The sequence below is a fragment of the Entelurus aequoreus genome, linkage group LG15 (assembly GCF_033978785.1).
Source record: "Entelurus aequoreus isolate RoL-2023_Sb linkage group LG15, RoL_Eaeq_v1.1, whole genome shotgun sequence".
Classification (NCBI taxonomy): Eukaryota; Metazoa; Chordata; class Actinopteri; order Syngnathiformes; family Syngnathidae; genus Entelurus; species Entelurus aequoreus.
Genome location: NC_084745.1, coordinates 26,510,937 through 26,528,500, shown reverse-complemented (window position 1 = coordinate 26,528,500; position 17,564 = coordinate 26,510,937). Strand labels below are relative to the sequence as shown.

The window sequence follows — 17,564 nt, the reverse complement described above, 5'->3', positions numbered from 1 at the left end:
GAATGTAGATAGCTCGGTAGACCGAGAGCTTTGCCTTCTGGCTCAGCTCCTGAGGATGATGGGGGATCGACGTCGATCTCTCGGAGTGAAGTCACTGAGGTAGTTAGACAACTCCACAGTGGCAAAGCTCCGGGGGTTGACGAGATCCGTCCAGAAATGCTGAAGGCTCTGGGTGTTGATGGGCTGTCTTGGTTGATACGCCTTTTTAACATTGCGTGGAAGTCTGGGACAGTGCCGAGGGAGTGGCAGACTGGGGTGGTGGTTCCCCTTTTCAAAAAGGGGGACCAGAGGGTGTGTGCTAATTACAGGGGTATCACACTACTCAGCCTCCCTGGGAAAGTTTACGCCAAGGTACTGGAAAGGAGGGTCCGGCCGATAGTCGAACCTCAGATTCAAGAGGAGCAATGTGGATTCCGTCCTGGTCGTGGAACAACTGACCAACTCTTTACGCTTGCGGGAATCCTGGAGAGGGCCTGGGAGTATGCCTATCCAGTCTACATGTGTTTTGTGGATTTGGAGAAGGCGTATGACCGCGTCCCTCGGGAGATCTTGTGGGAGGTGCTGAGGGAGTACGGAGTGAGGGGAACCCTGCTGAGGGCCATCCAATCTCTGTACAACCAAAGCGAGAGTTGTGTCCGGGTGCTTGGATGTAAGTCGGATCCGTTTCCAGTGGGGGTTGGTCTCCGCCAGGGCTGCGCTCTGTCACCTATCCTGTTTGTGATTTTCATGGACAGGATTTCTAGGCACAGTCGTGGCCATGGCGGAGAGGGTATACGTCTCGGGGGGCTAAAGGTTGCGTCACTGCTGTTTGCAGATGATGTGGTCCTGATGGCACCTTCGGTTCGTGACCTTCAGCTCTCACTGGATCGGTTCGCAGCCGAGTGTTCAGCGGCTGGAATGAGGATCAGCATCTCCAAATCTGAGGCCATGGTTCTCAGCAGGAAACCGATGGTTTGTACAGTCCGGGTAGGGGACAGGACTCTGTCCCAGGTGGAGGAGTTTAAGTATCTCGGGGTCTTGTTTACGAGTGAGGGAAAGATGGAGAAGGAAATCAGCCGGAGAATCGGAGCAGCTGGGGCAGTATTGCAGTCTCTCTGCCGCACTGTTGTGACGAAACGGGAGCTGAGCCAGAAGGCAAAGCTCTCGGTCTACCGAGCTATCTACATTCCTACTCTCACCTATGGTCATGAAGTGTGTGTGTGTGTGACTTTATGTAAATGTTAGGGATTATTCTACATATTTAATCATATATTTTCAACACTTTGTATAAATCAACTACTTACATTTGTATTTTTTATACCACACCTTTTCACGTTCTTACTTACCCAATTAATTCCATGTTTTAAGAGCAATCATCCAGAATATTTGCATTAATATGTTTAAGCAATTTTTTATGAGCCTTTATTGTATGTTTTTTTTTTTTACTAATTCCCACACTGAAGGTCCCAAAGTTCTCGTCTCATCTTGGAATGTGCAGGATGCATCCCGGGGCAGCTTTAAGGGGATTTGTCCAGACACAATCAGTGAACAGCGTTGTTCTACATGCTCTCCCATTCGACTGTTTCCTATTCTTCTCATGCAGAGCTCACTAATCCAGGCCAAACCTATTAAGCGACACTCTAGCAGACAGGAAGGGATAGATGGACAGTGTGTATTTAAATCACTGAGCACATCTCTATGCATGCAAATGAGTGTACAAACATTGTGCATCTAAGAATGAATAAGGGGTTGCCATGCACATGTTTAATGGCAGTCAACATAAACTGCATTAAAATAAAACACGACATAAGCATGCTTGCAGAGTGAAGCCACTAGAGGGAGACATAGTTTTTTGGTATGCACAAGAACTCATCAGCAAAGTTTCAGCAGGTGAAAAAGATTAAGGAAGCCATCAAGTAAGTTGAAAAGGGACTGCAAAAGTGTCCAAAGAGGCAAAGTCAGGTGGTAAGACCTATTATTTTATTCATTACATCAAAAACAATAAACAGAAAAAACTAAATCGCCAACTCGAATTAGGGATCATTAACAATCCTGTGTTATCTATATTGACTACAATATTTAAGGTTGTAAAATCAGAGTAAAGAAAGGTTTGACTTAACACAAAATATTGTTTAGTAAGTCAAAACAATTTACTTCATGGGTGATACCATATAATACATGTTATTTGCTTAAGTGTTGTATTCCCAATATGTATATTTTGAGGTAAGGTTATAATAATTAATGTTTGAATAACGCAGTGTTTTTCAACCTTTTTTGAGCCAAGTCACATTTTTTTCATTGAAAAAATCCGGAGGCACACCACCAGTAGAAAACATAATTAATGAAACTCAGCAGCATTGACAATAAAAAGTCGTTCTTGCAATTGTTGGATATGAATTTGAACCATAACAAACTATGCATCACTATAGCTCTTGTCTCAAAGTAGGTGTACTGTCACGACCTGTCACATCACGCCGTGACTTATTTGGAGTTTTTTTGGTGTTTTCTTGTGTGTAGTGTTTTAGTTTTTGTTTTGCACTCCTATTTTGGTGGCTTTTCCTGTAGCAGTTTCATGTCTTTCTTTAAGCGCTATTCGTCGCACCTGCTTTGTTTTAGCAATCAAGACTATTTAAGTTGTTGCTGTCCTTCTTTGTTGATTGTCATGTCATGTATGGATGTACTTTGTGGACACCGTCTCAGCTCCACACGCTGTAAGTTTTTGCTGTTGTCCAGCATTCTGTTTTTATTTACTTTGCAGCCAGTTCAGTTATAGTTTCGTTTTGCATAGCCTTCCCTAAGCTTCAATGCCTTTTCTTAGTGGCATTACCCTTTTGTTTACTTTTGGTTTAAGCATTAGATACCTTTTTACCTGCACACTGCCTCCCGCTGTCGCCTGCATATTGTGATCACGACAACAAACCATGTTACTGACATCTACAAAGCAATTAGCTACCTGCTGCCACCTACTGATATGTAAGAGTATAACATGGTTACTCTGCTGCACTCTACACAGCACCGGTACTCAACAACGCCACAATATTTGCGGATTATAATTACTGGTTTGCAAAAAATATCTTTAACCCAATTAGGTAAAATTACATAATCTCAAACGGCACACTACAGTGGTTGAAATACACTGGAATAACGTATAGGCCAAGCACGGGTCCATATTACCTACTCTACTGACCAACATTAGAGTTTACTTCTTTTATTGCTACAGACAGCATACATAGTATTTTTTACCAATTTAATCACAAGGACTGTGTGTATATTTGGTTGTGGAACAACACACGTTGTTCAAAATGTATCCTTAGAAAAACCTGCATTATCACAGGTATTTTGACATACAAATATTATTTGGAAAGAATGATAGAGCTTTGTTTGTGGTGCCATTTTGATTTCTCTGGTGAGCCAGCACTGTAAATTTCAGTATTGATGACAAATTAATAAATGCTGTTGCTGTAAACGTGTATGTTTGTATTTATTTCTGATGCGTTACTAATTTAGTAATATAAAGCATAATATAAATATGTAGCAAAATAACACTGACGATAAATACAAATAACTACAAATTGGTGTTATTTTAAAACTAAATATGGAGTAAAAATAGCTATATAAAATGTTATATTACTCTGACCAGTGTGAAAAAGCATCAGTGGTAAGTACAGTAATTCTACACAATTCATTGTTAATTGTGACACTAAATTGAGTAGAATTAACTTGACTCAATTTACATTGAGTAAATTTTACTCTATGTTTGAGTGGGACCAAATGTTATCTGGAACTGAGTTAATATCAACTCTTTAACAGTTAATCCAACATACTGTTTTTTACTGTGTAGATTTGCCATTGGAGGATTGTAAAATTCGAAATATCTGATTTAAAAAACATGAAATTACATAAAATTATGTTTAGGAACTTATGTGAAAATTGAGGTTATACTGTAAGTAGAAATATTGGTCTAAAATAAAATGTGTATAATTAGACATGTTAGACTAAAATAAAAAATATGGTTAGACATGTTGGACGAAAATTAAAAAAAATATTCATAGTTAGACATGTTTGACTAAAATACAATTATTTGTAGTTAGACATGTTGGACTAAAATAAAATAATTTAAAGTTAGACATGTTGGACTAAAATGAGGTGGCGACTTGTCCAGGGTGTACCCCGCCTTCCGCCCGAATGCAGCTGAGATAGGCTCCAGCACCCCCCGCGACCCCAAAAGGGACAAGCGGTAAAAAATGGATGGATGGACTTGTCCAGGGTGTACCCCACCTTCTGCCCGAATGCAGCTGAGATAGGCTCCAGCACTCCCCCGCGACTCCAAAAAGGGACAAACGGTAGAAAATGGATGGATAAAATGAAAATTATTTATAATTAGACATGTTGGACTAAAAATATTTATAAATACATTTTAGACTAAAATAAGAACTATTAAAAATCAAACATGTTGGACTAAAATAATGTATATATATAATTAAACATGCTGGAATAAAATCAAATTGAGGTTAGACATGGACTTAAATAAAATATATTTATAGTTTAATCTGCTACAAAAAAATACATTTAAAAATCATATGTAGTTAAACATCTTTGACTAAAACAAAAACAAATTTACAATTTGATTGAAATTAAACTGAGGGTATACTGTCATTAGAAATGTTGGACTGAAAATATAATTTCATAATTGAACATGTCACACAAAACTAAAAATATTTATAATTAGACATGTTGGACTAAAATATTTTCCTTTATTATTGGTCTAAAATAAAAAATAATTTATAATTTGACATGTTGAGCCAAAATAAAATGTACACGTCAGACTAAAATAAAAAGTGATCTTATATTGTAATTAGACACAGACTAAAATAAAAAAGTTAATTTATTCTGAAATTAGACCTGGAATAAAGTAAAAAAGTGGGTTTTATACTATCATTAGACATGGAATAAAACAAAAAGTGAGATTGTAATTACACATGCTGGACTAAAATAAAAGCCTAATCAATATAGTTTAGTCCATTAGGCAGAAGTGTTAGAAAAATATTTGAAAAACACAAAATTATATAAATGCATTTATTTCTGTCATTAAAGTGATCATGGACTATCTTCTGACAAACTCACCTTTTATATTTTCTTTCTTAATTGCAATCCATTATAGTGTGGACTTCAAAAGAAAGAAACTGAAACTAGACAGCTAATATAGGACGTTTTGTTGATTCCTGCCTTCAAAATATTTCCAAGAGAATATTTTGAAACTTTTTCAAAGCCACTTGTTTAAGGTGTGAATCTCCAGCACTCCTTGACACTTCACAGCTCGTCAGCACCACAAAACCCACAAATGGTGTTGAATTGTCCCCCCCAATTTACCAATACTCACATGCAAAGTAGTTTTTTTTTTGTTTTTTTGGAGAAGGATACTGCTGGTCCTCAGCTTGCCAACGGGGTTTCTCCTAATCCAACTTGTTTTCACTGTCTTGCTGGGAAGCAAGAGTTTGCACATTAGCACTATACGTTAAGTGGGGACAAAAGTATTCCCGAAACTCCACTTTTGGGGGGCACAGCGACATCTTGCGAAATTGCGCAGGCAAAAAAACAATTGAAACATATTTGACATAAAAGCTGCACCAAATTGCACACAATGACGCAACAATGTATTTAACTTGTTTGTATATTGCCTGCAAGCTCCAGTTGAAATGACCTTTTGCACCCCACCCCCCCATTACTCTAGTATCACTTCATACAAGATTGTGATTCAAATTGGGGGGTAATTAGATGACATTTTTTTCAAATATTGTATTTCAATGGTTTTCCTGTGGAGTTTTTTGTGCGTAAAATGTCCAGATTGCGCATGCATCACTGCGTAAAAAGTGCAATGTCGATAAGATCATAAAGGTTATTCCCAGGTTTACTGTCCTATATGCAATGCAAGACCCTCCCCAGCCTTGCCTTGCCCCCCGCGGCGATCAGTCATTCCCCCCTCAGATAACGCGTCATTCTCTTCTCGATTACGCAGCGGGATTTACATGAAACTGTTAATTGTTTGCTCTTCAAATAGAGCCAGCCGGAGCCAACAGTCTGCCACAAGTTAAGGACCGACTCCTTGGGCGCCCTCCCCCTCTAGAGCTACTCGTCCCTGTCCGTGCGTCCTCCTGTCCCCGACGTGCGGGACCCCATCAGCATGACAAAGCACCGGCCGGGGCCCGGCCTCATGGCACCACCCGCCCTGGGAGACCACCTCAACTTGAGCGGTTGTCCCCCCAGCCACGTAGCACGGATCCCTCCAAGCCGGCGTTGGAGCCAGATGGTCCCCCAGCAGCCGCCACCGAGCTTCCAGAGGGCCGCTGTTGTGCACCCGCAGGAGCGCCCCGTTGGAGCGTTCATGGATACACCGCAGAATGCGCACCAAGCCAACCCCGATCAAGACGCTCGGCCCCGGGGTGCGTGGAGTGATGACCGGGACACGACCGGTGCTCGAGGTGGAAAGAAAAAAAACTACCAGCGGTACCCCAAACCACCATATTCATACCTGGCAATGATCGCCATGGTGATTCAAAGGTCTCCGGAGAAGAAGCTGACTTTATCCGAGGTAAAATTGAACATGTTGGGTGTGTTTTACGCACAACATTTGTTTACATTGAAAGTACGCAGTTCTTACACTTACTTACATTATAGGGCAGGGGTGTCTCATTTCTATTGAGGGCCACATCACAATTATGTCTGTCCTCAAAGGGCCACAAATAACAGTGAATATATATGAATATAAACGTATATACATTTTTACAGATTGATGGATAACTTGCTTTGAAATCGTGAGTCAAGATGACAAGCAGATATTTAAGTGTTTATTTTGATAACCAAACAAAATGCTCGGAACATCAGATAATATTAAAGTGTAAACCATCAATCAATCAATCAATGTTTATTTATATAGCCCTAAATCACAAGTGTCTCAAAGGGCTGCACAAGCCACAACGACATCCTCGGTACAGAGCCCACATAAGGGCTAGGAAAACTCACCCCAGTGGGACGTCGATGTGAATGACTATGAAACCATCCATCTATATGTTCTACCACTTGTCCCTTTCGGGGTCGCGGGGGGTGCTGGAGCCTATCTCAGCATATGCAACATTTGTCTGTCAAAATTTAAAGAAAAATCACAATCACAATCAGAAATACTTTATTAATCCCTGAGGGGAAATTAAAATTTTCAGCACAATCCCATTCAAGATCAGACAAACATTACAGGGAGACAGAACAGGATCGCTGACGGGTCTGCCAACTTCCGGCGCCCCTTACAAAAAAGGTGATAACACTTTAGTATGGGGAACATATTATAAGTACCAAAGACTTAATTTAGTGTTATTTGGACACTAGGAGAACATATAAGGATTAGGGTTAGGCTTACTAATAAGCAATAATTCTGAGGTTATTGAGGGAAGACTCTTAGTTAATGGCTTACTGGTTGTATAATAAGGCCGTGCAGAATAAGGCATTAATAAGTACTTAATAATGACTAATTAAGAGCCAATATGTTACTAATTTGCATGTTAATAAGCAACTAATTAATGGTGAATATGTTCCCCATACTAAAGTGTTACCAAAAAAGTTTTTTGTTTTTTTTCATTTCCAGCCTTTTGCAGGCCACATGAAATGACTTGGTGGGCCACATTAGAATTATGTGGCAGGCCACATTTCAATTATGGGATGGGGCACGATAAAATATGGCGGGCCACAATAACTGATGTGGCGGGCCACATTAGAACTATGTGGCATGCCACTTCCAATCATGGGGCAATCCACAATTAAATTATGTGGCAGGCCACAGTAAAATTAAATGACGGATCATATGAAATGATGTGGTGGGCCATATCTGGCCCCTGGGCCTTAAGTCGGACACCTGTGTTATAGGACATTTCTAGAATGCACTTGTACTATAGCTGCCACTTACAATATTGTCAATACTTGCAATTTAATGATTATAAACTGAGGTCATGATTAGAAATGTTGGACTAAAACAACATCGACTTGCCAAAAAGCTGTATTTGTAGTCAGTATGATGTAGGACGCTTCTATTTGCTAAAAATGTTACGTATTGTTGATATTTACAATTTGTGGTCAGGCTATAATAAGAACCATATTTCTATCTGCTAAAAACTACAAAATATATTGGAAATATTTGCTATTTATGGTATACGGTGATATGGTTATATTACAAATGTCAGACTAAAATAATGTTTATATTTGCTCTAAATACTACTATCAGTATTAAAACTATAGAAATGCACTTATATGTGCTTAAAAATGTGTTTTGGCAGTATATGATTTGGCAGGCCACAATAAAATGAAATGACAGATCATATGAAATAATGTGGTGGGCTATATCTGGCCCCTGGGACTTAACTTTGACACCTGTGTTATAGGACATTTCTACCTGCTAATTGTAACTAGAATGCACTTCTACTATAACTGGCACTTACAATATTGTGAATACTTGCAATTTAAGGATTATAGGGTGAGGTCATGATTAGAAATGTTGGACTAAAACAACATCGACTTGCCAAAAAGCTGTATTTGTAGTCAGTATTTACTATCAGGGGTATGATATAGGACGCTTATATTTGCTAGAAATTGTACGTATCGTCGATATTTACGATTTGTGGTCAGGCTATAATAAGAACCTTATTTCTATCTGCTAAAAACTACAAAATATATTGGAAACATTTGCTATTTATGGTATAAGGTGAGGTTATATTACCAATGTCGGACTAAAATAATGTTTATATTTGCTCTAAATACAAACTTTGTTTCCATATGAGTTGGGAAATTGTGTTAGATGTAAATATAAACGGAATACAATGATTTGCAAATTTCTTAAACTGTTCAACAATTTGCTCACGCATTTGTTGACAAAGTGGTGACCCTTGCCCCATTCTTGTTTGTGAATGACTGAGCATTTCATGGAATCTACTTTTATACCCAATCATGGCACCCACCTGTTCCCAATTTGCCTGTTCACCTGTGGGATGTTCCAAATAAGTGTTTGATGAGCAACTTTATCAGTATTTATTGCCACCTTTGCCAACTTCTTTGTCACGTGTTGCTGGCATCAAATTCTAAAGTTAATGATTATTTGCAACAAAACCTTTTTTTTTATCAGTTTGAACATCAAATATGTTGTCTTTGTAGCATATTAGACTGAATATGGGTTGAAAATGATTTTCAAATCATTGTATTCCGTTTATATTTACATCTAACACAATTTCCCAACTCATATGGAAACGGGGTTTGTAATACTATCGGTATTTAAACTATAGAAATGCACTTATATGTGCTTAAAAATGTGTATTTGCAATATTTGCTATGGCAGTCCACAAAAAAATGAAATGACGGATCATATGAAATGATGTGATGGGCCAGATCTGCCACCTGGGGGTATATGATGGGACGTTTCAATTTGCTAAAAATAGTATTTGTTATCAATATTTACAATTTGCGGTCCGGTTATAAATGGAAATGCTTCTATATGCTTTTTCGTATATTAGGCAATATTAAAGGATAAACATTGAGGTTAAAACTAAATATTGGACTAAAATAACTACTGCTACATAACATACTGCTATATGCTCAAAATAGTGTATATGCATTATCAATATTTACAAATCGATGTAAGAAATGTACTGCTACTTGCCAAAAATAGCAAATTTTTTGACAAATACGCGATATAAAGTGAGGTGACTGGTGAAAAAGCTGTAGTTAACGTCAGTATTTACTATAAAGGAGATATAATAAAACATGTCTATTTGGTTAAATTTGGTATGTTGTATTAAGTGGCGTCCATGTGTAATAACTACTTTCCCAAAAGTTGACTTCATCGAGGATGTAATATATAGTAAGTATTAGAGGTAACTGTTTCTAGAAGTGACAAGAAACAGCAAAGCTTGTTGACACTTGAGTGACTGCCAGTCATGCCATTCTTGTCTTAGCGGTGATAAGCTGATATGCATCAGGAGCATGACAAGATACATCACAGTATACAGTACACAGGCCCAAACATGTTTCTTACATTGGAAACGGGCTTCCAATTATGCATTTGCCACATTTATGTCATGTCTCACTGACACATATATTTGTTTTCAGATTCTGAAGGAGATCAGCACCCTCTTTCCGTTCTTTAAGGGGAACTACAAAGGCTGGAGGGATTCAGTGCGACACAACCTTTCTTCCTACGACTGTTTTGTGAAGGTTTGTGTGTTTACATGATTACTGGCAGTGATGGAGTGGAGTAAAGTAACACTTTAAGTTACTTCTAAGATGAAGAGATAGAAGAAAACACTACTTTTTCAAAGATAATCATATATATTATTGAGGTTGTTTGTATTGGTGTGGAAGTGCACTGCATGTACTAATATTCTGCTTAAGTTACTTACATGAGAGAGGGGGAAAATATTATAAAGAGCCTTTAGCCGTGATTGGCCAATCGATACTGAAGCACCCTAAGGAGTGATACTGTGCCCACCGAAGCCTTGATGTGTGTATCACTTTAAGAAACTAAGAAAAAGGAAACATTCCAAAGTGTGGGATCAGTTTGATCTTACAACATCTAACAGGGTAAATATTTTAATTTTCTTGTTTCATTGACCAGAGTTGTGCATTTCTTATTCCTTTCTATTTGTAAAAAAACAAATATTTTTTTATTTTTTTAACCCATTAGATGAATATTATGAAACACCAACACGGCATCAAGGCAGTGTCAATACAGGTAGTGAGTGTGTCATACATTCACTTAGGCGTCATTTACCCATCACTGCCCCACAATATGATGCAGTGTCGTGTACCACTGCACATACAAATGTACAACTTTTTTTGGAGTGTGTAAGAAGGGGCTAACCTGATTACGTGTTTAGTGGGAGTAGAGTAAAGCCTGGAAATTATTCATACACTAGCCCAATTTAGACTTTAGAATTTTTGACAATAAAAACGTTTTTTTGTTTTACATAATGTTTTAAAGCATTGTTTTTTTAAATTATGGTAAGAGTGCCAACATATTTTTTTTAAATAAATGTAATTCAAATAATACATGTAGTTTAAATATGTATTTAAAAAAACAAAAAAAATTAGAAACGATATACATGTACATGACATATGTATGAAATAATACTACAAATGGAAATTCATTCACCAAAGATGAACTGGAATTGAGTTCAAACTAGGGGCAGCACGGTGGAACATGGGTTAGTACGTGTGCCTCACAAAACAAAGGTCGTGGGCTCAAAATATTTCTATGTAGAGTTTGCATGTTCTCTCCGTGACTGCGTGGGTCCCCTCCGGGTTCTCCGGCTTCCTCACACCTCCAAAGACATGCACCTGGGGATAGTTTGATTAGCAACACTAAATTGGCCTTAGTGTGTGAATGTGAGTGTGAATGTTGTCTGTCTATCTGTGTTGGCCCTGTGATGAGGTGGCGACTTGTCCAGGGTGTACCCCGCCTTCTGTCCGTGTGCCCCAGCACCCCCCACAACCCCGTAAGGCAGTGGTCCACAACCTTTTTGTAGCTGCGGACCAGTCAGCCCCCGTAAAGAAATACAATCATGTGTGCTTACGGACTGTATCCCTGCAGACTGTATTGATCTATATTGATATACTGTATAATGTAGGAACCAGAAATATTAATAACAGAAAGAAACAACCCTTTTGTGCGAATGAGTGTAAATGGGGGAGGGAGGTTTTTTGGGTTGGTGCACTAATTGTAAGTGTATCTTGTGTTTTTTATGTTGATTTAATAAAAATAAATAAATAAATAAATTATTAAAATTTTTTAATTTCTTGTGCGGCCCGGTACCAATCGATCCACGGACCGGTACCGGGCCGCGGCCCGCTGGTTGGGGACCACTACCGTAAGGGACAAGCGGTAGAAAATGGATGGAGTTCAAACTATATTTCCTATGGTGAAATGTTAATGTTTGCAGGTAGTACTTGGTGTAAGAAGTTTGAGTACTGCTAAATGTATAGTTTATTAATAGTATGTACACTGTAAAAAAAAAATCGTATTTTTATGGTTAATTTACTCTAAATTTCTACTGTAATTTTTCAATTTTTTAAAAATAGTTTATAAAACTGTAGAATTGAAGACATTATCTGTAAATAAACAATCCGCCTGTTATTTTAAGTAATATGCCAGTAATGACAAACTATGTATATTTCAATTTTTTTTACAGAAAAATACCAAATTAATAATACATAGCATTTTCTGTTTTCTTAAATTACTTTCAAATTCATGTAATATTACGATATTTTTCCGTAAAACGTTTCATGAAAATTTCTGTAACTATAATGATTTTGATCATTTTGTGGTTTACAATGTTTTACTTTAATTTAATGGTTTTCGTTTGGCAGCCATAGCTGCCAGTAAATGACCGTTTTTTTACAGATTTTTTTTTTTTTACAGTGTAGTGATTGTATGGCAGACTCACTACCTGTATCGACACTGCACTGATTCTGCATTGGTCATCCACCATATGTGGGTTAAAAAAATCACTACATACTACAACATACGTCAACATAAAAAGACAATTTTTATAGAAATGATCTCTTTGGCGCTTCCGTTTTATGTCGACAGAAGCGGTCAACGATAAACACTTGAGTTGATCTATCAGGACCAACTTAAGCGGCTTCCACTGCACTATTGACAGTTTTAAGTTAGTGCAAAAGTTAAATATAAAAGTGACACATTTCCCCATTAGCTGCAGGAATAGTAGTAGATAGTAATGACGCCTCAGTGGGAGTATGGTACACTCACTACCTGTATCAACACTGCACTGATACTGTGTGTGTGTTGGTCATTTATTCATTTTGAATTTAGTTAGAAACATTTAGTTCTAAATGACCACTTTTGTGTCACTTCCAGCTAACATGTCTTTATGAATATTATCATGGCAATGGTGAAAAAAAAACTTAAACCAGTTTAAAGCTTCAATTGCTTTTAAAAGCGGGGGGGAAAGGTGAATCCAGCCTAACTGGGCTATCAGGTCCACATATTCATGACCCGTCCCCCTTTCCACCCGCAGGTGTTAAAGGATCCAAGCAAGCCCCAAGGCAAAGGTAACTTCTGGGCCGTGGACCTGAGCCGCGTCCCCCTGGAGCTCCTCAAGAGGCAGAACACGGCGGTGTCACGCCAGGATGAGACTATCTTCGCTCAGGATCTGGCCCCTTACATCATTCAGGGATACAAGCCGGAATGTGAGCCGCCACCCCCGGCGCCACCCAACCCCATGACCGCTTTCCCTCCTTCCAGGAACCTCTCCCCACCCCATGAGGACTTATTCCGACCCAAGCTGGACTCGTCCTTCGCCATCGACTCTTTGCTCCACAGCTTTCGCCCCGGCAGTGGCTCAGGGGAGGTGGACGTGGGTTTGAGAGACTGCTGGGTGGAGGCGGAGCGCCCCAGGCTGTCGTCTCCTCCCCGGCCCCGCTACGCCTCCTCGGCCCGCAGTGCTTCTGCCAGCTCGGCTAGCCCCGCCTCCACGTCGTCCTCTTCCTCTGAAGAAGAATCCCTACATGGAAAGCGCCTCCCGCCCGATGGTGAGGCCGGGTCGGATGGTTACACGGACTACAAACCACCACACAAATCAGCACGGCGGGATGCGGTCGCCCCCCCTTGGGAGCTACCCACCTCCTACGCCAAATACGCCCCTCCCAACGCCGTCGCCCCGCCCAGCATGCGCTTCAACGGGGGGCCTCTGATGCCCCTACACGCCGGACTCCCCCTTTACGGCTACGGCAGCTCGCATGTGTCGCCGGGTCACTTTCTGGGCCACGCTTACTGGCCCATCCTCCCCAGTGGGCGGGTGTCCGTCCAAGCCCCTCCCCTCATTATGGACTTGGACAATATGCTGCAGTCTGTGCCGCCAAATAAGAGTGTGTTTGACGTGCTCATGCCAGCCAATCAGAACTCGCATCACCAGCCGCCCAGTCAGTACAGCCTGCAGAACGGGGCGCCCCTGAACCGGTACCCTCAGTACTGACTCCTTTAAAGGCCTACTGAAACCCACTACTACCGACCACGCAGTCTGATAGTTTATATATTAATGATGAAATCTTAACATTGCAACACATGGCAATACGGCCGGGTTAACTTATAAAGTGCAATTTTAAATTTCCCGCTAAACTTCCGGTTGAAAACGTCTATGTATGATGACGTATGCGCGTGACGTCAATAGTTAAACGGAAGTATTCGGACACCATTGAATCCAATACAAAAAAGCTCTGTTTTCATCTCAAAATTCCACAGTATTCTGGACATCTGTGTTGGTGAATCTTTTGCAATTTGTTTAATGAACAATGAAGGCTGCAAAGAAGAAAGTTGTAGGTGGGATCGGTGTAGTAGCGGCTGGCTGCAGCAACACAACCAGGAGGACTTTGACTTGGATAGCAGACGCGCTATCCGACGCTAGCCGCCGACCGCACGGATGATCGGGTGAAGTCCTTCGTCCTTCCGTCGATCGCTGGAACGCAGGTGAGCACGGGTGTTGATGAGCAGATGAGGGCTGGCTGGCTGGAGCGCTAATGTTTTTATCATAGCTCTGTGAGGTCCCGTTGCTAAGTTAGCTTCAATGGCGTTGTTAGCAACAGCATTGTTAAGCTTCGCCAAGCTGGAAAGCATTAACCGTGTATTTACATGTCCATGGTTTAATAGTATTGCTGATTTTCTGTCTATCCTTCCAGTCAGGGGTTTATTTCTTTTGTTTCTATCTGCATTTAAGCACGATGCTATCACGTTAGCTCCGTAGCTGAAGTGCTTCACCGATGTATTGTCGTGGAGATAAAAGTCACTGTGAATGTCCATTTCGCGTTCTCGGCTCTCATTTTCAAGAGGATATAGTATCCGAGGTGGTTTAAAATACAAATCCGTGATCCACAATAGAAAAAGGAGAGAGTGTGGAATCCAATGAGCCAGCTTGTACCTAAGTTAAGGTCAGAGCGAAAAAAGATGCGTCCTGCACTGCACTCTAGTCCTTCACTCTCACGTTCCTCATCCACAAATCTTTCATCCTGGCTCAAATTAATGGGGTAATCGTCGCTTTCTCGGTCCGAATCGCTCTCGCTGCTGGTGTAAACAATGGGGAAATGTGAGGAGCCTTACAACTTATGACGTCACGCTACTTCCGGTACAGGCAAGGCTTTTTTTATCAACGACCAAAAGTTGCGAACTTTATCGTCGATGTTCTCTACTAAATCCTTTCAGCAAAAATATGGCAATATCGCGAAATGATCAAGTATGACACATAGAATGGATCTGCTATCCCCGTTTAAATAAAAAAAAATCATTTCAGTAGGCCTTTAAGGTCACTTTAATTCATGTGTGTAAAACTAGCTAAAATGTATACAACCATACAAATCTACCTCCACCCTGTGACCTCTTTGAATTTGTAAGAGCAGGTTTGTACTCCTCCTTGTGGTTGATAATGTAAATGATGCGTAATGTAAACCCAGTGCAATACAGTCACATTTTTTTACTACTACTACCTCATGTTTCAAACTGTGACTTGTCTCCCGAGGACTTTGCACTGCAGTTCCTTTGCACTCTTTTGAACTCATTAGGATCGTCTACTGCGTCGACAGGCGAATATTTTTGTGTTTTTTTTTAAAACATCTGCCGTGCTTTAGCCTCAAGGGTTGTTGTATTGTATGTATCTTTTGATCTAGGGGAGGTGCTGAGCAGGGTCTTAATAAAATGTGGTTTTACTCCAATGGTCTTCTTTCGTCTTTTTTGGAAAAAGGGATGGGCACACAGACACACACACACACACACACACACACACACACACACACACACACACACACACACACACACACACACACACACACACACACGCGCACACACACACTCTTATATATTGTTACCTTCTTGAGACCTCTGAAAAATGCCTACCTCTTTAGGACCACCCTTTCAAGATATATAAAGATTTGTATTTATAACACTACTAGTATATACGTACTATGCAAATATAAAAAAGGTAAGTTTATGAGGTGGCAGGCGACTTGTCCAGGGTGTACCCCGCCTTCCGCCCGATTGTAGCTGAGATAGGATCCAGCGCCCCCCGCGACCCCGAAGGGAATAAGCGGTAGAAAATGGATGGATGAAGTTTTTACTAGTCAAATTTTTACACACACTTGTTATTACATATGTTGGCCAGAGGGGGAGCACTTCAAATTTTTACACACACTTGTTATTTCATATGTTGACCAGAGTGGGAGCACTTTTAAAACAGACACACAGTCAAAAATCCCTCCTTTTTGGGCCCACCCTAATTTTTGATAGATTTCACCACCAGGGGTGCAAATGAGATCTCTATTTTTTTGGTTTTTGTAATAAGTTAAAGTTAAAGTACCAATGATTGTCACACACACACTAGGTGTGGCGAAATTATTCTCTGCATTTGACCCATCACCCTTGATCACCCTAAACTAACACCCTCCCTTCCACTTCCTACCTCCCCGGATTGTAAATAATCAAATGTAGATACTTATTCTTATGCTTTCTGATCTCTCTCTCTATGTCCACTACTTGCTGTACATATCCTACCAACTCAGTCCTACACTGTTCCAATGTCCATTTCTCTGATGATGCAATTGTTGATGACTGTAGTGTTGATATCAACCAAACCTAACCCTCCCCACCCCCGGCCACATCCCACACCCCGGATTGTAAATAATGTACATAATTCAATGTATATACTCTGATTATTATCTTGTGTGATGACTGTATTATGATGATAGTATATATCTGTATCATGAATCAATTTAAGTGGACCCCGACTTAAACAAGTTCAAAAACTTATTCGGGTGTTACCATTTAGTGGTCAATTGTACGGAATATGTACTGCACTGTGCAATCTACTAATAAAAGTCTCAATCAATCAAAAAAAACCCCTGGGAGGTGAGGGGAGCAGTGGGCGTGTGCTTAAGGCCGATGACAAACGAGTCACAAACCACAGATGGCCTCTGTGCCGCACTTTGGGCAACCCAGCTGTAGAAATTAACTGTTAATGGCCACTATAGTCTTAGTACCGTAGTGTATTTGTTCATCCTATGGTCACATATGGGACGCGGGTTGTCTTACGTCAGCACCGGAAGTCGTAAAATCAGCTGTTCACCTGGCGGGTTTTTTTAGGGAGGAAGAGGGAAGTGCTTCTTTAACTTTAACTTGTTTTATCATATATTGCTGCCTTTGCACCTGTCAATGTTTACTTTTGTATGCACATTAAATCAACAAAAAATCCTGGCTTTGGAGCAATGTTCACAGACTCTAGATTGATAGATAGATAGTACTTTATTGATTCCTTCAGGATAGTTCCCTCAAGAAAATTAAAAATTAATATCTAGTATTTGGCTCTCTATTAGATGCAATGGTTTTCCGTATTGGGACCATGATTTTGGTCTTAACTTGTTCACCGGTCCTCATATGGAAGGTACTTTTCCTTGTTGATGTCTCAAGAAGGGTAGAAATACAAGTAGAAATACAAGAAAACACACACACACACACACACACACACACACACACACACACACACACACACACACAC

General features: G+C 40.1%; 1 protein-coding gene across 1 annotated transcript; it reads left to right on the top strand.

Moving 5' to 3' along the window:
- The first annotated feature begins 5,815 nt into the window (after window positions 1–5,815).
- Window positions 5,816–14,024, top strand: foxh1 (forkhead box H1). Its single transcript, XM_062021875.1, has 4 exons — window positions 5,816–5,842; window positions 6,104–6,568; window positions 10,120–10,224; window positions 13,047–14,024. Exons 1-4 carry the CDS (start codon window positions 5,816–5,818, stop codon window positions 14,001–14,003), a joined length of 1,554 nt encoding a protein of 517 aa, XP_061877859.1. The 3' UTR covers window positions 14,004–14,024.
- Window positions 14,025–17,564: the final 3,540 nt, after the last annotated feature.